This window comes from Myotis myotis, unplaced genomic scaffold, assembly GCF_014108235.1.
Source record: "Myotis myotis isolate mMyoMyo1 unplaced genomic scaffold, mMyoMyo1.p scaffold_m19_p_11, whole genome shotgun sequence".
Lineage (NCBI taxonomy): Eukaryota > Metazoa > Chordata > Mammalia > Chiroptera > Vespertilionidae > Myotis > Myotis myotis.
In genome coordinates, this window is record NW_023416315.1 from 69,295,909 (window position 1) to 69,319,820 (window position 23,912).

At 39.5% G+C, this 23,912-nt stretch overlaps 1 protein-coding gene across 2 annotated transcripts in view; it reads right to left on the bottom strand.

The window, feature by feature from the left end:
- CPED1 (cadherin like and PC-esterase domain containing 1) overlaps nt 1-23,912 on the bottom strand; it is a 281,289-nt gene that overhangs the window by 142,783 nt on the left and 114,594 nt on the right. For both annotated transcript variants that reach the window (XM_036328853.1, XM_036328852.1), the window contains 7 exons: nt 11,323-11,465; nt 10,544-10,616; nt 9,192-9,359; nt 8,235-8,339; nt 6,298-6,467; nt 1,938-2,008; nt 194-244 (listed from right to left, as the gene is read on the bottom strand). In XM_036328853.1, coding sequence (XP_036184746.1) covers nt 194-244; nt 1,938-2,008; nt 6,298-6,467; nt 8,235-8,339; nt 9,192-9,359; nt 10,544-10,616; nt 11,323-11,465 — 781 coding nt within the window. The remainder of the gene's footprint in view (nt 1-193; nt 245-1,937; nt 2,009-6,297; nt 6,468-8,234; nt 8,340-9,191; nt 9,360-10,543; nt 10,617-11,322; nt 11,466-23,912) is intronic.

Consider the following 23,912-nt stretch of genomic DNA (forward strand, 5'->3'; position numbering starts at 1 on the left):
AATGTGGTAAAGGCCCAGGGAGGGGAGGTAGGCTGGAAGGGGTCAAAGGGGGGGCGGGGAGGGTATATCTGTATTACTCTCAACAATAAAGATAAATTAGAAATTTAGAGAAAGATAAACAAAATAAAGTGATGATTTACTCGAAGCAGAGCTGTGCCTGCTAGTGCTGCTGAAACCGCCCACAGGTACTCACCATTGCTGCAATGCACTTCTATGGTTGCATTCATAATTTGTTGAACCACAACTAAAAAATGTAAATTGAACACTTAATCAAAATTTAAAAAACACATTCAGGAATCTCAAACACAGCATAATGTAATAAATCATATTTTATTATTTAACTTTATTACATCAGAAAGTACTTGTAAATTAAACTGAAAACCACAGTAAAACAAAACAAGTTATTTGGTTCAAATCTCACAAGAATGATTATTTCAAATAGGGAAATATTAAGGGGGCAATATGAATTGTCTAAATGCCATTCATTGCCTCACAGTGACTGCTCATGATTCCTTCTAGTTCTATAATCCTATGGCTATAATTTCCCAAATTATTAGAATTACAGCAATTCCATCCTAGTTGGGTCAACTGATACTTCCTCTAAGTGTCTGAATTAAAATACTTCTTAATAAATATTTATGGTACAGATGAGTGAATAAAAACACAGTGCTTAAACCATTCATTTTAAAGAGCACGAACTGGTGGGAGAGAGTAGAACGGAATTTCAGCTCCTCATCAGTTCTTCACTGGGCCTCCTGATTCATTCTACTGAAGCAGTGATTTTCAAACGTTGGTGTGCCTAGAATCATGGGAAAGGCTTGATCATGCTGGGTCTCATACCCAGAGATTCTGATTCAGTAGATCTGAATTTTTCAAGTTTCCCCTGTTATACTGATGGTGCTGGTCTGGGGACCACACATTCAGAACCACTGTATTGGATTAAACCTTGATTTGTAGTAAGAAAACTTTAATTTTTTTAAAAAATCGTAGACATGGTACTTTTTATTTTTAAAATCACAAATATTTTCTTTTCTTGTAACCAAGAGCTCAGCATTTTTTAGAAAGAAAAAATTAGAAAATCAAATCAAATCAAATCAAAGAAAGAAAAAAATTAGAATTTATAGATAAAATACAAGAGACTAAATAAAAATCAGCATTAATTTTCCTTGAGGCTCATGTTGCTTATTTTTTTTTCACTTAACAATATATCAAAAATATATTTAAGGTCATAAATATTCTCCCACAATATTATAATGGATTTATAGTATTTTATTCGATGCTTACAGTTTATTTTATTTATCTGATCCACTAGGATTGCAATAGTGATGGTTTTTATTTATTTTATTAGCAATTTTTGTAATTAATTGTGTATACATTTTAAATGATTTTCTTAAAATGAATATCCAGAAGTGAAATTTCTGGTCTATAATAATAAGTTGCCCGGTTGGTGTGGCTCAGTGGTTGAGTGTTGACCCATGAACCAGGAGGGCACGGTTGATTCCTGTTCAGGGTACATGCCCGATTGTGGGTTTGATCCCCAGTAGAGGGCATGTAGGAGGCAGCTGATAGATGTTTCTCTCTTGTTGATGTTTCTATCTCTCTTTCTCTCTCCCTTCCTCTCTCTGACACCAATTAAAAAATAAAGTTAACAAATACTATAAAAAGGAATAACTTTAAAGCTTTTCTTATATGTTGTTAAATGGCCTTTTACCAAAGGTTCTGATTCATACATCTATCGGTAGCATCAGAATATTTATTTCTCTTCATTCTCTCCAACTCTATTATTTCTAAGAAGGAAATACCTCCAAATATGAGGAAACAGCACTTCCTTGTTTAATTTTCATTTTAGATTGTTACTGAAGCTATATGATTTTTGTGTGTTTTGCCCATGCAATGCCAATTTTCATGTTCAATTAAGTGTGAGACTATCCTTTTACCTTTTTTATGTTCAGTTGCATCAAATGGCACTTGTGGTTTTTCAATGTTCTCATCCTCCGAGAAGGAATGCCTGCAAGTGCAATGCCAAACAGCTCTATCAATGAAATGAACAAAATCACAGAAATTACATCAAACACACTATTTTTTTTAAATGTGTGGGCACAGTTTTGTTTTTTTTTTCTGAACACAAAGAAACACTTTCTGGATTTCATTCCTTGAAACTGGCAAGCTTGTCTCAAACGAGGTGGGTGGAAATCTCATCATCTCTAATCAGCAGAAGCACATTTGAAGAAAACCAGGGGAAAAGTCACTCTTCAATCCAAAAGCGAGCAATCTCTGATAGCTGGGGCCCAACAGAAGTGATTCGGGAACACACATTCTTACGGGAATCTGTTTGGCTGAAGTTATAGTCTTGAAGCAAAAAGCCTAACACACACACATATAATCTCAGAAATACAAGTGTACCATGCAGAAAGGCGTGCCAAGGTTTCCATCCTTAAACCCAGATTAACAGGAGTGAATGATCATGGTTAGTTATATCTTGGTGTGTTTGCCTCATTTTTCTGTTGGACAAGTAAATGCTTAGCCAGATTGCCCCTTAAATCCTCAAATTTTGGAACAAAATAATCTAAATTGCAGACAGAAAAATTGCTGGCCATGAAATAAAGAATACTGGGCATGATGTGACTCGATTTTCCTGTGCTTTGTTGTGAATCCCCATTTCTACTCCAACAAAATAGAGATAACAATACTGGCCCAACTTCACAGGGATGCTATTAGACTTAAATCAAATGCTCTGTGTGTAATTACATTTTACACATATTTATCATCCCAGATATGTGCTGATTAATATCTATGGAAGAGATGAATAAGCCATACTCAATTCCTTCAAAATATAAACATCACATAAGGAAATAAAGAAGAATCTAGGAATTAAAAATATTCCTAATGTGTAATGCTTTTATTTTATTTTATTTTATATTTTATTTTATTTTATTTTATTTTAGTGTGTGTGTGTGTATATAAAATGAAGTAACTAGGGATAAAAAATAATGTCTACAACTAACTTTAAAATACAGTTGCCCCTTGAACCATGTAGAAGTTAGGAGCTCAACACCCTGTGCAATTGAAAATTCACATACAACTCCTGACTCTTCCAAAACTTAAATACAGTTGCCCTTTTGCCTCCAAGGATTCAACCAACCACAATTGAAAATAACATTTTTGACCTGAAGTTGGGAATCTGCGGTTAGGAATCCATGACTGGGAGTCTTAAAATGCTGTTTTTGATCCACGGTTGGTTGAATCTATAGATGCAAAACCCAAGGATACTAACAGCTGAATGTCTTTATTGAAAAAAAAAAATCTGCTATAAGTGGGCCTGTGCAGTTCAAACCAGTGTTGTTCAAAAGGTCAACTGTATTTCCTTCTCCCAAGGAACTAAGAAACAGATAAAGCAAGCATGGGGTGAGATACGTTTAATTGAAGAATCTCTGAGCTCATATGAAGCAAAAACTCGAAGTGAAGCTCATAAAAGATACAACCCTGACCTGCACGCAAACTGGATTTTGGAAAGGTTACTCTCTTAATGGAATGAAATGTTTTAAGGCAACCTGTGGTGACTTCTCATTTAATTTTGTGAATAAATGATGCTTTCAAAATGTGAGTTTTCATGGAAAGCATGTGAATAGAGCAAAGTACACTTGCAACTCTATTTCAAGTGAAGTCAAAATTAGCAGAGAGTGCACATTCTGTTCAGATTTATACTAATTCTGTTGGGACTTCTGTATTCTGAGCCTCAGGACACAGACATAACTGTCACTTTTCCAAACTCTTGCTTTTCTGACTTCATCTTTTTTCAACTTGTTGCTATAGGCAGTTGATCTTTATTTCAAACAAAATAGAAACAGGGATATGGATACATGGAACAGACTGACAGCTGTCAAAAGGGCTGGGGAGGGAGGACTGGATGAAAAAGTTGAAGGGATTAGCCCCAAAACATCTATACATAATACATAGACACAGACAACCGAGTGGGGATAGCCAGAGGGAAAGGGGTGGGGGCTGGGTGGAGGTGGGCAAATGGGGGAAAAGGACTTTGCTTGGATGGGCACATGATGCAACGTGCAGATGATGTCTGGTTGAGCTGTACACTTGAAACCTTATGGTTTTGTAAACCAATGTCACCCCCAAAAATTCAATAAAAATAAAATCAAATAAAGGATGAAGTCAATAATCCCCACAGATAGTATAGGTATGTGAAATTGGCTTTTTCTGTAGGAAAAAAAATCTGGAGGTGACCATTGTGAAGATTAGGACAGTGATGAATGCCTACTCCTCACCTCACCGTCCTGTCTACCTGCCTTCTGTACTGGAACAAAGCGCCTTACCATGCTTGTGAAGGCCACCTCTATTTCTATTAGTTGTGTGGCTTGAGTAAAGGACATTAGTTTCCTCATCTCAAAAATGTGTATAATATGCATGCTCCTTTACTACAGCATGGATTACAATTAAATAAACATATGCTCACAGGTGAATTGCAAGATAATTACAACTGAGTATTCTTTCTTAAATTATTCTTAGAGCAATTTAATAATTGCTTCCTGATAGAAATCTAAAGTTCACTCGTCTCAGTGTTAACTTAGATAAATCTGTCCATTTTATCTTGCCTTTCCTATAAAAAAATATTTTCCCCACTGCTGATGCTGAAGTGAACTATGGATTGTATAGAAACATGAAAACGAAAGCACGCTGCTGTTTACTACTCGCCTGCAACGCAGCATGCTACGCACCAGTACACGGAGGTTCTCTTACGCAATCCTCTGAAGTGATGCCTGGGAGGTAGTACAATCCATATTTTACAGATGTGGGAAAGAGTCTCAGAGGGGTCAAAACTTACCTGCTGAAATTAATATACTCCAAAGTTGGGATTTTTCAGTCTGTCTGGTTCAAAAGGTTCTGACCTTTGCTAACTGCACTCAGCAGCGGCGATTAGTAACTTCCCTCGTTGAAAGGGAACCAGTTAGGGTTAGGGCTAGGGTTAGATGAGGGTTAGGGTTAGGGCTCAGAGTAAATTCAATATTCTGAATTTAAGGTAACTTCATTGGTTAACTTTACAACATATGTGGAACTTGAACAAAAAACCCCCACTTATTGGGAAACAACCCTTCCAAAGCTTGCGTAACTCAAGGGAACTTAAGGAACAGTACTTAAATAGGCTTCTTGATCAATCAAGTCTGCTCTTCCCCCATCGACAAAGACAAAGGAAATGTTTTGGGTGATTTCAGTGAGTGCAAGGAACCAACAATGGGGCACTGAGCTATACTATTTAAAACCTAACTCTCAAACAAGCAAAACCTTCAGTCAGGCCTACTACTTCCAAGTATTGGGGGAATAAGGCCAACTTCATAAAGCTGTGACAACTAAAGTGATTTCTTATCCTGAGAGAGGTCTTAAGAATTCTTCAAATATATACTTATTTGTATTTTTGAATTACAGAAAAGACAGCTAGCTTCTTATAGAATTGCTTCCTCTAGCTCCGGAGGCAGAAGGAAATGAAGTCCAAGTCATTAGATGTCGTTCCTGAGGGCGACAGCAAGAGACCAATGACTACCATGGCCTTCCTCTTTCATCTCCCCAGAGGCATAGGCTTACTTCTGTCTTCCTGGCCATAGAAAAGCCAAATCTTCCCGTCATTCTACCATTTGAAGAGAAGCAGACCTAGCTAAGGCCTTGGGCACTGCCCTATTTGCCAGCGACAGAAGGTGTTAATATGTTCACTAGGTCCATCTTCCCTCTCACTCCTTCATTAGAATGGAAGTGAAGATGGGGGACCAAGAAAGGTTTCTCCCAACCAATTATTTCCCTCTGAGGTTCTACCTTCTAAAAAAAATTTTGTGGCAGAAACGGACATTTTTATAAATTTGGATAGGTTTTGCCCAGAAAAAAAGTCACGCCCCAAAAACCAGCTAAATAAATGCGTACACCATCTTGGGCTAATTCTGACTGACAGTTAATAAAACAAATCTCACCCAATTCTTTCTGCCTGATGTTCCCATAGCTCAAGGATATATATTATGAAATGAAATTAGATCGAAACTTTTAACTTTAAGCATTACTTTTTAGTGGAGTCAAGTTCAGTTGGTTTGAAACCCTGTTGGGTATATTTTTGTTACAGGGTTTGAAGACCACTGGAATCATTATGGTTTCAATGATTTCAAGAAGCTTATTTCCCAGAGCATGAATTTTTGGACACACTTGTTTTTGTTGCTTTCTTTAATTTAGGCAAAGCCTTTGAAATCAATCTTTAGACTAGAGATTTTTTTCGAATTGCACAATTCAAGTTTGCGGCTCTCTTACCATTCCAATGGATGTAACTGTGCCTTTTTATTCAGGAGTTGAAATTGCTCAAAAACATTTAAAAGAGAGGAGTGTTGGGTCAGGACTGAATGAGCTTTTCCCATAGGATTTGCAGTGTCATAAAATTCACGCATCCAAGACTGAATCCCGGGAGAAGTTGATGGAAAGAGCTGAGAAGGAATATTCAAAGACAGAATATCAGAATAAGTCATATACAATAAATTTAAAGGTAGTATTACTAAGAACGTAGTTTATACTCAGATATTTTAAAAAATCAGTATTTATTGAAAATCCATTTTCAGCACTATCATGTAATTTTCTGTGTAGTTGTCAAGGTAAATGCCACTTTTAATATGGCTCTCATTTTTTTTGATGATCCTATTTCCAAATGGGGTGAGTTTTTGTTCTCTTTTCATTGAATGTAAATAGATTTCTCCTTCCTACAGATACCTGAAAACAGCTGAGTAACGGGGTGGGTCAGGCAGCAGGAAGAATGAGTAGGAATCCTCTTGTGTTACAAGTGAGTTATATCGAAGCGAGAGATATTAATCCTACCAAAAAATATCTGCATTCTCTTTCAACTCTCACAGTATATAAATCGCTGTGTGCCCTTTCTCCTGTGAGGTAATTCATTAGTTCTTCCCTACATTCTGCCAAGAGATATTCTTGACATTCACAACATCTTAAGTGATGAATTCCTGAAGAATGAGACCAGTCTCTGATTATCTTTGTATAGTATGAAGCCAAACTGCCATGAGTGTAATACTATGTGTCCAATAATTAAAGTGATGATCCATGCATTTAATTATCTTTGGGGCAATAAGCTTACTTTGAACCCTCCAACATATGGGGCTAAATTATAAAAGCAAATAGTAAGTTGGTTATAACTCGTACAAGTAGCATATGAATACATGATTTCTTATAGTAAGAAATAAATCTTTGATCCAAACACATTAATAACATATTATCAGTGGATTTTTAAAAGTGCTGTGTTAAAATGTTTTATATAAACATCTTAGACAGAAAAATACAAATTCATTATAATCTATCTATACAAGTGGCAGAACTAGAAACAAAGCAAGTAATGAGAATGCACATATATGTATAAATTATCCTTCAATAAATGAACAGAACCCAAGAAAATACATAGAAAAACATGGTATTTTTAAGGCTGAATCCAGTAAAAGTTATTATAGTTATTTAATTACTGGAGGCCCGATGCATGAAGATTCATGCAAGAATGGGCCTTCCTTCCCCTCGTTGCTGGCACCGCCTTCGCTCTGGCCTGAAGCCACCTTTACGCCTTCCCATGCTGCCCAGAGGCACAGAGTGGCTGGGGTGTTCCGCATCACCCCCGGCTACTCAGCATCTGCGTATGCCAAATTAACCTGCCATCTTTGTTGGATTAATTTGCATACTCACTCCTGATTGGCTGGTGGGCATTGTGAAGGTACAGTCAATTTGCATCTTTCTCTTTTATTAGTGTAGATTTTCTTTCTTTAAATTTTCTTATTTTGGTGGTGAGTCATAACAAATTAAGACTTAGATAGTTTTTCTAAATATTATTATATTCAATAGTATTTGATTTTACACAAGGGCATAAGCAGAAAAAATTTTGGTCACATGATAATATCCCAAAGCTAAAAGCAAAACTTCTTTAGAAATTTGGATATTTTCTCCTTAAAAACTGTCAAATCCTGGGAGCTTTAACAACCTCATATTCTTTTAGCTTTAATAAGACATATTATTTATAAACTCTTCAAGAATATGGGCTCTTCTCATCTTCATATATCTCTGAACAGAAGAAAGGAGTTTACAAACATTTCTGTTCCTTAAAGAAATATATTCACCTAAGTTAAAATCAAAAGCAAGCAGTTTATGGCTGATTTACTATAACCTCAGTAATCAAGATGAATCAAATGGCACTTTTGTTTTACCAGTTGGAATTGCCCCAAGCTCCCAAGTTCCTTTATGAAAGTCATAATTGAATTAATCTCCGCTAAAGATAGGCATCGATTCAGTTCCTTTTTGTAGTTTTCACCCTATAAAAAGGAGGGGAAAAACAACCCTTAAGCATTTGCTACGGCCCAGTTGCAGCCCACTTCACAAACCAATGAAATTTTGCACTCTGTAAGTAAACAGCTGGGCTAATGAATGCTAATACATAATAACTTCAACCCATGACAATGGTGTCTGCATGTAAGAGAACTTCATATTTGACAAAGAGAACCTGAATGAAATCGCTCTGTTAGTAAGGCTGGGGAGAGGAACCCAAGAGGCAGAAGGTGTGGGGCATTGTGGGAACGCAGAAAGAGTCCCCTTTAGCCTCCAGGTACTAGAGAATGCAGCAGCAACATATAGAGAATGGTAACATACCTAGTAATCTGTACAGATATTTCTGAGGCCCCAAGAACACTTCTATTTACATTCCATAAAACTAATCAATGCACTATGACGTATTATATCCTAATCATCGCTTTCTAATCTGTTAACCAGGTGTGAATGTTTCAAAAAATTAATATTATAACTCAAGACCCTTGATGTCAACCTGGAACACTCACTGCTTTCTAGACTGACTCCAAAAAGTTATGGTACTCCTTTTATTCTATAACATATAATATGTATTTGTCATAATATCTACAAGTGTTCTTTATGAATTAGGAACTACTTTTCTTCATTTCAACTCATAACTTTATCATAATTAGTCACATACTTAGCTGAAACAAAAATAATATTGGTCCTCAGATGGAGAAAAATACTAAGAAGTGTAATATAACTGATACAAATTCATTTCAAATGAATTATCAAGTTGCTTAATTACACCATAAAGAAAATAAAATCTTGTAAAGAATGACTTGGAAAAAATATTTGTCAGTACAAAAATATGCACTTACCTTGGATACAGCTGATCTGTAGAGTCTCTGAAATATCTCAGAGAATATGGAAAGTGAAGATTCATTCGAGAAGAGAAAATTGAAAGTGTCTTTTAAAAGAAATTCTTCTGTGTTTTGGTCCTCAAAATCCATATTATCGTCATCTTGAAAATGTAAATTCCCATGCACCTGTGAGAAAGAAGAAGCACAGAAAATATATTTCATTGACTTACTTTCACTGCAGTGTCACTTCTAAGACATGATTCATTTCCTGTTGGATTGTAGATCAGAACTGACATCTAGTGGTCTTTTTGGAGGTCAACAGTTTCATAAAATGTAATATTCTTTCCAAGATACAATTCTTTGTAAGAAAATTAACTAATGGATAATAAAGTCACATTAGCTTAGTTTGAAACCATTGTTGAAGAACTTGTGTGCATGGAAGATAACATATAACATTTCTGAACAATACATTTCAAAGAGCATAACAAGCTTTTAGATCTGTGCAAAATGTTGAATGACCATTATAATACATAAATTCATAAAGTTTTAAAATTTTATGGATAAATCTTTGAACTATTCGACCAAATGTCACATATAATGTAATCATTCTCCCAATATAAAAGCTTGAAAATCAATCAATGCAATATAAAACTGAATTCTGGTTGCACATAATTTTATTTTGTTCCTCTTCCCGCTTTCCCACTCCATATCCCAAAATAAAGCTTTCTATAGATGAATTCAATCAATTCTTTTTTCACTAATGGCTATTTTAGATTAAAAATATCTTGGAGGAAATTATCTGAATGAGTTCATTTGATTTGAGAGAAATTATAAGAGTAAGAATATATAAAAACTCTTCAATTTATACATATTTATACTAGCAAAATCATATATTCAAACATTTCTATGATCTTTTACATTAAAATACAGGCCAATTTTAAAGTAAATATGGAAAGAATGAGTTACCTTTTTCTTACAAACCCGTGTGAATAAGCTTGGTAATCTGCTGGTTTCTATTGTCTAAATGTCTGCTTTTCTGCATTCCACATACTTAGCTTTATACCCTATTTCTTTCCTAAGCAGTTTTTGAACCAAAGGAAAATCCATGCTTGTTCTGTAGGAATGCATAGTTGGAACTGGAACTCAAATCACAGGCTCTCCACATACTAGTTAATTCTATGAGCCACCATAAACGTAAGTAGTGACTTTAATGAAGTTGCTATTTATTGACTCCTTACTATGAATGAAAATAACACAGACACAGACACAGACACAGACACACACACACACACACACACACACACACACACACACACACACACACCGTTCAGCAAAATGTGGAAACTCACACAGCCCTTTGGCACACTCACCTGGAGCACCATAGGGGATGTGAAACTGCCGTAACCAATGTCAAAAGTTAAAAGTTGAAAACATAAGCTGCATCTGAAATAAAACCACAGGGAACAAATTACATTCTATCTGCTGCATTTAACCTATTATTTGGAGTTACATTATGAATAGTTACTCTAGTTACATTTCAAGGTCTGTAAGAATTAAAAAGAGCAGTTTTCGGATCATCTAAAATTGCATACAATTTAATTTTGGATTTGGAATGTTTTGTTTCTTACAGAAAATACAAATATATCTAAAGTATTCATAGCACATTAAACTAAACAATGAAGTTACGCTGTGAAAATCTAAATAGTCTCATTCATGTACAAAGCATGATCATGCTTAATGGAGTCACCCCCTCTTCTGGCATACCAGCTTTAACATTTCCCTAGGAAAAAGGCATTAGATGATATTCAAGTTGACTGAGGTATGGACAGAGGAGTTATTGAATTTTGTTCATAAAAGCCTGTAAGAAAAAATATATCTAGTCAATGGTAAGTATATGATAGAAATAGCTAAGCTTGAAAGGGGCTGCAATTTAAAAAATTAGTTTAAGTAATGTTGCTTTACTTCTTGTCACCCACTATTTAGATCCGGACGAGTCTGCAATGTGCTCGGATGTTTTAGGATCTATAAACAAGGAAACAGAACGTTTTCCAAGAAGCACCTACATGTGATAATTAGGGTATATTTTCACTAACAATCAATTTCTGGAAGGTAGGGTTTTTCTTTTTTTAACATCAGACTTTGCTTTCACCTGTGGAAGGCCTTCGGTCCCAGAGGAGAAGTTTGGCTGAAAGCTTCGGTTGCCAGCAGGAGTTTGCTGATTGCTTCCTTCATGTTATCCAAAGCCTGGAGAGGCGAACTGGCCCTCAGGAATGTCTCAAAAAAGGTTTGCAGCTGTAACAAAGTAAATAGTTCATATGTTCAAACAGCATCTCAATTTGTCTCTCTATCATTTCCAAGGTGACCTATTTGAAAGATTCCTTTAGATTCTCTTTGTCACACTTAAAAACTCCTAATTAGGAAAGTTTGATAATCTAAGACATCCTATCGAATAAAATAGTAATATGCAAATTAACCATCACTCCATCACAAAGATGGCGGCCACGAAGCTGTAGCGAGCAGGAGGCTTGGTTGCCCCGGTGATGGAGGAAGCCAAGCTTCCCGCCTGCCCTGCTGGCCCTGAGCTCCACTCAAGGCTACAAAGCTTCAATTATAGAAGATAAATAAATCCCAGATACCTGCTTCCAGCCAGTGTGGGCCTCCGCTCAAGGAGAGGCTGGGAACATGGTTGCCAGGGGAACCCAGGCTTCGAGTGGGACCAAGGCAACAAAGTTTCAATTATAGAAGTTAAATAAATCCAAGATACCTGCTTCAAGCCTGCGGGCATGACCAGCCTGAAAATGGCCATCAGCCCCTCACCCAGGCTGGCCAGGCACCCCAGTGAGGGCCCCCCCACCCTGAAAATGACCCTTAGCCCCTCACCCAGGTTGGCCAGGCACCCCAGCCTTGAAGGGAGTGTGGCCAGCCTGAAGACAGCCCTCAGCCCCTCACCTAGGCTGTCCACACCCCGATGGGGTGAGGGTCCCCACTGGGGGACTTGACCAGCCTGCAAACAGCCATCAAGCCCTCACCCAGGCTGGCTAGGCACCCTAGCAGGACCCCCACCCTGATCTTGGACACCCTTCAGGGCAAACCAGCTGGCCCCCACCCATGCAACAGGCCTCTATCCTATATAATAAAAGGTTAATATGCAAATTGACCCTAACAGCAGAACAACTGGGAATGACTGGTCACTATGACACACACTGACCACCAGGGGGCTGACACTCAATGCAGGAGATACCCCCTGGTGGTCAGTGCACTCCCACAGGGGGAACTCTGCTCAGCCACAAGCCAGGCTGATGGCTGCCAGCACAGCGGTGGTGGTGGGAACCTCTCCCGCCTCCTCAGCAGCACTAAGGATGTCCGACTGAAGCTTAGAACTGCTCCCAGCTGGCAAGTGGACATTCTCTGAGGCCTCCCGGGCTGCCAGAGGAATGTCTGACTGCCATCTTAGGCCCAATCCCCTGGGGAGTGGGCCTAAGCCAGTAGGTGGACATCCCCCAAGGGGTCCCAGACAGCGAGAGGGCACAGGCAGGGCTGAGGGACACCCCCTCCGCGAGTGCACAAGTTTTTGTGCACTGGGCCTCTAGTATATATCCTACCTAATAATAGACAAACATGGTAATTGACCATACCTTTGCTACACCTCCCATTGGTTAATCAGCATGATATGCAAATTAACCGCCAACAAAGATGGCGGCTAATTTGCATACTGCAGGCAGGGCTGGACTGTGTGGCCGCCAGTGCAAGCCACCATCCCGGGCCGCAGGCCAGCCCCAGAAGCCACAGAAGCCGGTGATCGGAGGGAGATGGGGGTCCCCTGCCCAGGCCTGACACCTCTGGCGGAGGCGTCAGGCCTGGGCAAGGGGCCGATCCGGCGATCAGAGGGTGATGGAGGTCAATGCCTCTGGCCAAGTCAGGCCTGGGTGGGGGGCGGAGATGGAAATTGGAGGGGTTTGGGGGTCCCCTGCCCAGGCCTGATGCCTGGGCCAGAGGCATCAGGCCTGGGGGGGGAGCTGATGATCGGGGGAAGATGGGGACCCCTTGCCCAGGCCTGATGCCTCTGCCAGAGGTGTCAAGCCTGGGCGAGGGTGGAGCCAGCGATGGGAGGGGCCTGGGGGTCCCCTTCCCAGGTCTGACACCTGGGCCAGAGGCATCAGGCCTGGATGGGGTGAAGAGCTGGTGATCAGGGGGATATGGGGGTCCACTGCCCAGGCCTGAAGCCTGGGCCAGAGGCGTCAGGCCTGGGGGGGTGGTGGTGGGGGGCAAGCCAGCGATTGGTGTGAACTACAGAGGAAACACCTTTTCTGACCGCTCATTGGTTAAGCTCCTTGTATGCTACTGGTGATATTCTTAGTAACTTGGGTAATAAGAATCCAAAAAGGTGATCTAGGGTTTTTCACCACACTCCTGGCAAAAAAAACGAAGGTCCACTGCTGGAGGGCTAAAAAATGTCATATCCTGCCCTAGCCGGTTTGGTTCAGTGGATAATGCCTTGGCCTGCTGATGGCAGGGTCTGAGTTCAATTCTGACCAAGGGCATGTACCTAGGCTGCAGGCTCCTCCCTGGCCGAGGCCCAGGTCAGAGCTCATGCAGGAAGCAACAAATCAAAGTGTTCCTTTCACTTTGATGTTTCTCTCTGTCTTTCCCTTTCTCTTCCACATTCTCTAAAAATCAATGGAAACATATCCTCAGGTGAGGATAAAAATAATAATAAAGAAATTATTATTATATGAAAGACACATCTTGAAAATCCCTAAAGAAAGTTGTCATTTTTTCATGGTGAAGGGACTGGAGTCTGTGTTGATGAAAAAACCTTGCTGGCTGCAGTGACTGGCAGTGGGTGCAACAGCAGGGTGATGGGGCTGGTGCCTTCCCCTGACCAGCCCAGTCACCTCCCACAAAGGGAGGCCAGACTGCGGCTTAGGCCCTATCCCCAAGGGGAGCAGGGAGCGAGCCTAAGCCGTCACTAGGACATCCCCTGAGGGCTCCCAGTATGTGAGAGGGGGCAGGCTGGGCTGAGGGACAACCCCCCCCAGTGCACGAATTTCATGCACCAGGCCCCTAGTATATATATAATGTAGTATATATAATATACATAACATATATTATATATAGAAAGAGCATATAATATTCTGCAGGTATATTATATAATGAATACAGGAGTAAGTAAAAACAGGTTAAGAATAGTAATAAATAGTACAATAATTAAATAAATAATAATACAAAAATAAACTGTTTTACATACAAATGTAAACCTACTTTGCCACCCATTTATATCATACATACTATATAATAATCACACATATTTTAAAAATAGAAGCTTTTTATTTATTTTTTAATATATTTTTTATTGATTAAGATGTTACATATGTGTCCTTATCCCCACGTTACCCCCTACCCCCCCCATGCCCTCACACCCCCGTTGTCCATGTCCATTGGTTAGGCCTATATGCTTGCATATAAGTCCTTTAGTTGATCTTTCCCCTTTACCCCCACCCTCCCCTACCTTCCCTCCAAGGCCCAACAGTCCAATCAATGCCTCTCCGTCTCTGGATCAGTCCTTGTTCATCAGTTTATGTTGTTCATTATATTCCACAAATGAGTGAGATCATGTGGTATTTATCTGCTCTCCAGTTCCATCCATGCTGTGGCAAATGGTAAGAGTTCCTTTTTCTTCTTCCTCTTCTTAAAGAATACCTTTCAGCATTTCATATAATGCTGGTTTAGTGGTGATGAACTCCTTTAGCTTTTTCTTATCTGTGAAGCTCTTTATCTGACCTTCTATTCTGAATGATAGCTTTGCTGGATAAAGTAATCTTGGTTGTAGGTTCTTGCTATTCATCACTTTGAATATTTCTTGCCACTCTCTTCTGGCCTGCATGGTTTCTGTTGAGAAATCAGCTGACAGTCGTATGGGTACTCCCTTGTAGGTAACTAACTGTCTTTCTCTTGCTGCTTTTAAGATTCTCTCTTTGTCTTTTGCTCTTGGCATTTTAATTATGATGTGTCTTGGTGTGGTCCTCTTTGGATTCCTTTTGTTTGGGGTTCTTTGCGCTTCCTGGACTTGTAAGTCCATTTCTTTCACCAGGTAGGGGAAATTTTCTGTCATTATTTCTTCAAATAGGTTTTCAATATCTTGCCCTCTCTCTTCTTCTGGTACCCCTATAATTCTGATGTTGGTACGCTTGAAGTTGTCCCAGAGGCTCCTTACACTATCTTCATATTTTTGGAATCTTTTTTCTTTTTTCTTTTTCGGTTGGGTATTTTTTGTTTCTTTGTATTTCAAATCTTTGACTTGATTCTTGGGATCCTCTTGTCTGCTGTTGGATCTCTGTATATTATTCTTTATTTCAGTCAGTGTATGCTTAATTTCTAGTTGGTCTTTTTTCATATCCTCCAGGGTCTCACTAAATTTATCAGTGGTTTCCATAAAATTCTTGAAAAACCTTATAAACGTGGTTTTGAACTCTATATCCAGTCGTTTGCTTTCCTCCATTTCTGTCATTTGTGACCTGTTTCTTTGTCTCCGCATTTTTTATGCTCCTGTGTTGGTAGAGTGGTTTTGTGTGCTATGTGTCCTGTAGGGCCCAGTGGCTGAGCCTCCCCAGTTACCTGAGGTGGACACTCTTGGTGCACCCCCTTTGTGGGCTTTGTGCACAGTCTTGTTGTAGTTATGCCTTGATTGTTGTAGGATCATTGGGAGGAATTGACCTCCATGCCAATTGGCTGTGAGAATCAGCTGTGTCTGCAGTGGGAGAACTTCTGTGCTGAAGACACCCTTCTGGGGCAAGACTTGCTTCAGTGGGGCTTTGGTGCTCACTGAGTCTGCCGCCTGAGTGTGTCCCTTATGGATCTGAGGAGTTGTAATCCGGATGGTCTCCCTCTGACAACTGGGTACACTGGCTCTTGGATCTAAGGAGGTGCTAATTTAGCCTCTGCCTGAGGGTACCTGGCAGGAGCTACGAAGAGAACTGCAGCTTCCCCTTCCTTTTTTGGAGTTTGGAGGTGCCCTGATGAGGCCCAGCTGTAAAGCAATGCAAGCTTCTGTGGGGCCTTAGGCCTTCTCTTGGAAGTTCTGGGTCTGTCTGGCCCAGCTGCAATTCTTTAGGTAATTTTCAGGTTGCATAGGGCCGGAGCATTCATATGCAAAAGCCTCTGCCGCAGCCTGGGTGGGGTGGGTCTCAGGGAATCAAAGGACAGAGCAAGCAGCTATGGCGGATCCTCAGTCCTCCCCTAAGGGGCCGCGCGTCTCAGTGTCCTGATAATTGCTGCAAGCACCTCTGAGGGAAAGCCGCCCTCAAGTTCAGAGTTCTGCCTGCTGCCAGACAGTCCAGTTTCTCCCCGTATGAGTCCTGGGTCCCCAGAGACTTCCCGGAACCGGAGTTCAGAGCAGTCGGGAGCTTGTGACTCCCTCCCGATTCAAAAAGACAGCCGCGTCCTCAGGTGCCAGCCCCTTATCGTGCGCGAGCCTCTATACCTCTGCACTTTACTTCCTCAGCTCCTCTGGCTCTCAGTGTGCTTTTCTTTCCTTCTAGTTGTAGAATTTCCACTCAGCCAGCCTTCCTGTAGTTCTGGATGATGTCCATTTTGTCTTTTAGTTGTATTTTTGCAGTTGATGTGGGAGGCAGCAATTTCGGTGTTTATCTATGCCGCCATCTTAGTTTTTTAAAAATAGAAGCTTTTTATTTTTATTTTTATTTTTTTTCTTTTCTTTTTTTTAAAATTAAATCTTTATTGTTCAGATTATTACATTTGTTCCTCTTTTTTCCCCCCATAACTCCCCTCCTCCCAGTTCCCACCCCACCCTCCGCCCTCACTCCCCACCCACTGTCCTCATCCATAGGTGCACGATTTTTGTCCAGTCTCTTCCCGCATCTCCCACACCCCTTTCCCCCCCAAGAATAGTCAGTCCATTCCCTTTCTATGTCCCTGATTCAAAATAGAAGCTTTTTAAATGAACATGGGGTGCCACTGCATCTTGTACTTTCAATTGCTTTAGATCTAGATGTTTACTCCATTGTTTCCTTTTTCTGTGGCATCTCTCCATGGAGAGTGAAGTGAAACTGTAACAGGCTTCTGATCAGAACGCCCAAGTTTAATTTCTAACTCTACCAGCGAGATGACCTCAGACTTGCAACTCAATTCTCCAAATGTTTTTGTCTTCTTTAAAATGGGTTAGCACCTACCAGCAGAGTACTATGAAACCAAATTAGGAGGAAATGTATTTGAAGGCCACGGGAAAGTATGAAATTCAAATCTAAGCATTTTGTTATCACTTTTCCACATATATCACAACAAAAACAAGTATGCCAAAGTTGCTTCTTCACAGCATTTTGCTATGGGAGATCTATCCACTATTAAAGAACCTAACAGAATCTCAGTGTTCTCCAACCATCCTATATAATAAAGAGGTTTATACTAATTAGACCAAACAGCAGAGTGACCATCCAGACGACCTTCTGGACAACCTGCCAGATGAAGCTGGGGCTGCGAGGGCCGAGCCCCTTGCACAAATTTCGTGCATCGGGCCTCTAGTTTTAAAATAAGGCTCCACTGGGATGGAGAGGATAGGAGAGTATTGCAAAAGGAAATGACGCTCAGGTCTATGCCTTCTTAGAAATACTATAGTTGGCATCACAAATGGCTATTTTTACTTGCTTAACTATGAGAACAATTGCAACAGCAAAATTACTTCAAGAGGATGCTTACCACCAGAGTTCAAGTCAAAAATTTTAAAAAGCCTAAAACAAGTGTCATCAATTCATAGACTTTGGAAAGACATACTCTTTTCAAAGACTAAAAATATTTTTTTTACATCTGAAACAAATATTAAATAATATTGAATGCCAATTGTAATTTAAAAATTTTTTTCAATTTAAAAATATTTTTTGTATAAACATGAAGCAGGTATTCTATTCATGTTTTGGAAGAGCAGACAACATCTATCTGAACTGCTTACATCTGCAAAAGGAAAACTTTTGTTGCTATGGTAATGAAGGACAGATATTGGCACAAATCACCTGAAGGAAATGACAAATGTATCTTTAAAATATATAAGCAAAATTCCCCCAAGAAAAGCAAATACTGACTTTATAAACTTTTACCAGCAGACAAACAGAAACCTAATGAGATATATGCTTTAAGACCCTATGAACACATCATTAGCTTTGGCAATTGGGATGTTTTTCCATTTTGCTAAGAAAAATGAATGTAATAATTGAATGATCAAAGAAAACAAATTAATGCTAACACTGAAAATGTTAACACCCTTGAGTTAAAACAGAATAATATTATGCTTTTCCAAGTAAAAGCAACTCATCATATTTCACTCACTTCACCATATCATGTAGAGTTACTGAACACATTATTGTATTTTCACATTTTAATGTTTCCTGAATATCACAAAGGTCAAGGTTAATAATTTATGCAAGTTCAAAATGTTTGTGTAGCATATAAGATACATAATATGAATTATCAGATTATTCCTTTATGGCAAAAAATAATAATCAAATTAATGTCTTAGGATTACATTTATTCTTTTACTGTGAAAATGATGATTTCTTAATTTCTGACTCTAACTGAGCATTGAAAATGGGCTGCCAGTACATTTAATTCAACTTCTGTTGAGAATTTCACTATGTGGAAATCATCATGCTCTGAGCTCTGGGGGACAAGTACAAAGCACAGAGGTAACAGACTCAAGAGGCAGAACGTCCCAGAGGCAAAACTTTGGCTCTATGTCTGTCATTATTACATTGCGAGACTTCGTGGGATTCCATCACAGTGTCTACTTCATAAAGGCATTGCTAAGATTAAATGAGAGAACGTACATAAGTTACATCGCCACTGGCACATGTCAATAACTCACTACATTTTAGCTCCTTTTATTAATTAAAACAAGTCCGCAGCCATTCAAAGGAAATTCAATTAAAGTGGTTGTTGAACTCAGATTCTCATAATGCAATGCATGATTTGGGAATGTCAAGCTGCCTCTGGGAATTCAAACATTTGTGACACCAGCCAAGGAAGAATATTTAATATATAAAAAGCCTTTCAATAGAAATGTTTAAAAAAGAGTATAGAGGCATGATGATTGCACGGACCCCTCCCGTGGTACGTCATCTAACAGAAATGAAAGAGCAAAACAGAAGGACCCAAATAACTGGCTTTTCTCCCATCTTCCTGCTAAGACAAGGACTAACACGAACCAACGACCATGAATGCCAGGGACCAGGAAAGCTGGGGACCAGAACACAGCTGCCTTTATCAACAGACGTCTGAGAGAGAAGAGAGAAGTAGCGCTCAGAAAGCACGATTCAAAATGAAGTGACTTGTTTTATGTGGGGGTTTTTTGTTCCCAATTTTTGTCTCTGTGTATATTTCCTTCTATCTCACTGCCTAGGTTTCAATTCATTTAAGCCCTCAATTCAAAGGAAGTTCCAGTTGATTGACTGCTTCTATTTAATTTATTTAGTATAGTGGCAAGCAAATTACAGAAATGGAAATAAACTCATGCTAGTGCTTAATAGACACATTTTTTAAAATTATCAGCTTTCAGTAAGTCACGCAAAAGGGGCACAATAGTTCTATTCGTTTTTGTTTTTGTTTTGTTTTGTTTTTTGTAATTAATCATGTAGGCTAAGTGGAAGACTCCTTTGAGTGCCTGGCTGTATTATACTTTATTACATTAATTTGTATTTCCTTGGTCAAATTACTTGAGTTCTGTGCATCTCAGTGTGCTTAGATGTAGAAAGAGAGAACCATGCTCAATGATCCCATCAGACAACGTAAAGTCTGAAATTATTGGTTATTAATTGCACTCAAAACCATAAGAACCTGAAAAACACATTTCACCTGGGATCTTCCTTAACCCAGGCACAAATGCCCAAAGGAGTACCTTCACCTTCCTTGTTAATTTAAAAACAATCAAGCCATAAGCTCAGACATCAAAGAGACTTCTCCCTCTGTAGGTCAAGACTTTGAATCAATGTTTTTGAGTTACACAAATATGAGAATTTAAGATCTCAAGGAAATCGGTGCCATGGCAGTGAGGTAAAAATGAATACAACAAAAGCTTAAAACTTTTAACATGATATGAATCTATTGTATAAACTATAAACTGTCCTCCTTCAATGTAAAAATGAAGTACAAATTTAATACAAAATAAATTATATAGAAAATGACTTTGTAAGATCATGGTTGCCAAATTTGGCAGTTTAAGCATCAACATTTGTTTATACTTGTGTTACATTGAAGGCATAACACAGTAAGGTATTTACAATTTTTACATCTATCCATTCAAGCAACTTACTAAAATATACATAAATGGATCAAAATTATCATTAAAATGAAAGAACAGGAGAAACTGAGATGTAGAAAATATTTGTACGAAAACTTCAGTTATGACTTTGATATCTTAAAACACTTCTAGGCGCCCTTCTTTCTGCCTCATATTCCCAACCCATGTCTCACAGCCCCTCACATGCTAAACTCTGGGCTTTGCCTCATTGTTTCCCTTCATCCTCCCACAAGGCCTTGGGCAAGGTGCTCTCAACGGCAACTTGTGTTGTTCTGTGTTAAACTTGCTGAGTTTTTGTCTGCTTTTCACTGGATTATAAGATCTTTCAAGGCAGAAACTATATATTTCATCTTTGGGTGGTCAATACCTAATGCAGAGTCAGTATTGCATAAATACTGTTGAATAAATAAACCAAAGTTCAACATTACGGAAACTACAGAGACTTTGGAAAGAGAAATTGATGACTAGAGCTTCTGGATAACATAATTTTTCTCTTTCAGACAACATGTTTATGTCTTGTTTCCATTTCTTGAGACAGGGAAGATATGCATTTTTCTGGTGTGTTGCAATAAAACCTTTGAAAAATAGAAGCTTACCGCTGTTTGAGGGGATTTTTGAGATAAGAAAATTTAACCTAAGAGTTAAAACAAAGAATGCAAGATTAACCAATATCAGAGTTCTTTTTAAGTCATACTCTTGACTAATTATAAAGCTACAAGAAAATACTGATATTTCAATATTTAGAACTTTGAGTAGTGTTTCATAGCATTGAGCCTTACCAATGTGTACTAGAATTTCTGTCAGTATTAACGTATAAAAGAGAAATTTTTATCTCAGAATAAGGTATATTGGTACTTAAAATCATTTTGCACCAACAAGCATATAAAAAGGCTAGAGGCCTGGTGCACAAAATTCGTGCATGGGACAGGGCGGGGTAAGGGGGTGGTCCCTCAGCCTGGCCTGCACCCTCTTGAAATTTGGGACCCACAAGGATCAGGCCTCAACTGGCAGTCGGACATCCCTCTCCCAATCTGTTACTACTGGCTCCTAACCACTCACCTGCCTGCCTGCCTGCCTGATCACCCCTAACCACTCGCCTCCCTGCTTGATTGCCCTAACCACTCACCTGACTGCTTTATCACCCCTAACCACTCGCCTGCCTGCCTGATCACCCCTGCCTCTGTCTGCCTGCCTGATCACCCCTAATCACCTCTGCCTTGGCCCCCGCCACCATGGCTTCATTCAGAAGGACATCTGGAATGATGTCCGGAAGGTCATTTGGCTGTCTGGTCTAATGATCATATTATGCTTTTATTATTATAGGTGCTTGACATCACTAATCATTAGGGAAACGCAAACCAAAACAGCCTGTGAAATCATTTGGTCTGGCCCTACCAAGGCATTAGGGGTGAGTTATTTACAAGTTGTGACCGAACATAGCAGGCTAATCTTCAAGTTGGTAATTTTGTATGGCCTGCCAATGATGTCACAAATGTCCAAATGGCCCTTCCAGAAAAAAGGTTCCCTACCCCTGCCTTAGAGGGTCTCTCTGGATCCCCAGAGGCATACAACATGGCACCCCGCTTGAGAGTCATGGCTCTGGACGTGTCTGGCCCAGAGGAAGGCACCTGCTGCATGCCAGAGAGCTGTGGCGCCATAAGGTCCTCTTGAGCATTCTGGACTCTGGGAAGACGTCTCCTTGGTGTTTTAAAGGGTCATGATTTATGCGGGGGGGTGGGGGGAGGATGTAATATTTTAAAATAGAAGGAAAAGAGATTTGAGAAAGGGATAAAAATGACTAAATAGCAAACCTAAGTACTGATGCAAGTTTTCATTGAGTGCACCTGTGGTTATTTGGCTATAATTCTGGGTTGTATTTAATGACCTTAGCTAAGCTGACGCCAGGACCTGAAATGACCATTGCTTATGCATTGTTTTGTTTCTATTCACAGCAATGCTGAGGCTGAAGCTCATGATCCCCCTTTTACAGAGGAAGAGCCTGATGCTCCCAACACAAGCACGTGCCTAAGGTCCTGCAGCCAGATGGGAACCAGGGAGGGTGTTGGCAGCAAAGCCAGCACTACTTCTGCCCTGGTGCCTTTGATTGCACTAGTTTAGGGATGTGGATGGACCCTGAAATACAGAAGAACGGATTATCTGTTTTTACTCTGATGAAACCGTCACAATTTTCAAGCATATCTAATATCAATTCAACAACTTGAGCATTTATGTAGCCCAATTACCTTTTGGAAAAACTAAAAATATTTTTTTTGTAACTTAAATTGCCTGGATCAAGAACAAAGTTTGTGTTAAATCAAATGATTTAAGAACATAAATATTATCATCATTTGTTTTAGCTCTTTGAAAATTGTCTTCCTTTAGAGTAAACCATGAAAAATCGCAATTACTTGGCTGAACCTAAATGTGGATAGTTTTTACTCATTTCCTGGAATTAGATCAAACTTCTAATACTTAAATAAGTTTTGTGCTTCCAGCGACATGAATAATTTTATTCATTTGCACTTATTAATAACCCTTTAGTGCATGGGACAATACCCAACCAACTGAGCTGTACTGGCCAGGGCAGCCAGCTATATTCCTCTATGTATGTATGTATGTATGTATGTATGTATGTATGTATCTATCTATCTATCTGTCTGTCTATCTATTCATCCTCCATGCACCAAAGGGTTGCCAGTTTGATTTCTGGTCAGGGCACATACCCGGGTAGGGGGCATGCAGATGGCAACCAATTGATGTAAGTCTTTCATATTGATGTTTTTCTCTCTATCCCTCTCCCATCTTCTCTTTCTAAAAATCAATAAAAAGTTCTTTAAAAACATAACCTTAAAACTTTAGAGCTTACAGTAAATGGGGGATGTCTGACTGCCAGCTTAGGCCTGCTCGCTGCAGGGAATGAACTTACTAGTAAGCCATCAGTTGGACATCCCCCAAGCGCTCCTGGACTGTGAGAGTGTGCAGACCGGGCTGAGGGACCCCCCTCTGGAGTGCACGAATTTCGTGCACTGGACCTCTAATATATGTATAATTAGTTCTTTAACTCATCTACCATTCCACGTAAACTCCACAGAGGTAGGGATTTTGTCTTGTTTACTGCTGTATCACTGGAAACTAACACAATGACTAGCTTATGGGAAATGCCCAGGAAATATGTGTAGAAGGACTGAAAACCTCATTTAACCCACTGGAAACTATTCCTATTTTACAGACACAGAAAGTGGTTCAGAGCGGGTAAAGGCTTGCCTGAGCTCATGCACCTGCTATGAGAACTTTCCTATGGACATCTATCCCAAGGGCCCCAAAGGTCATGCCTTGGGACTTTTCTTTTTAGTCTTCTAGATCCAGCAGTAATGGTTTTCCTCTCTCTCCTTTAGAGTAGAATTGCAATCAATATTTGCTTATCACTCAGCCTGAAA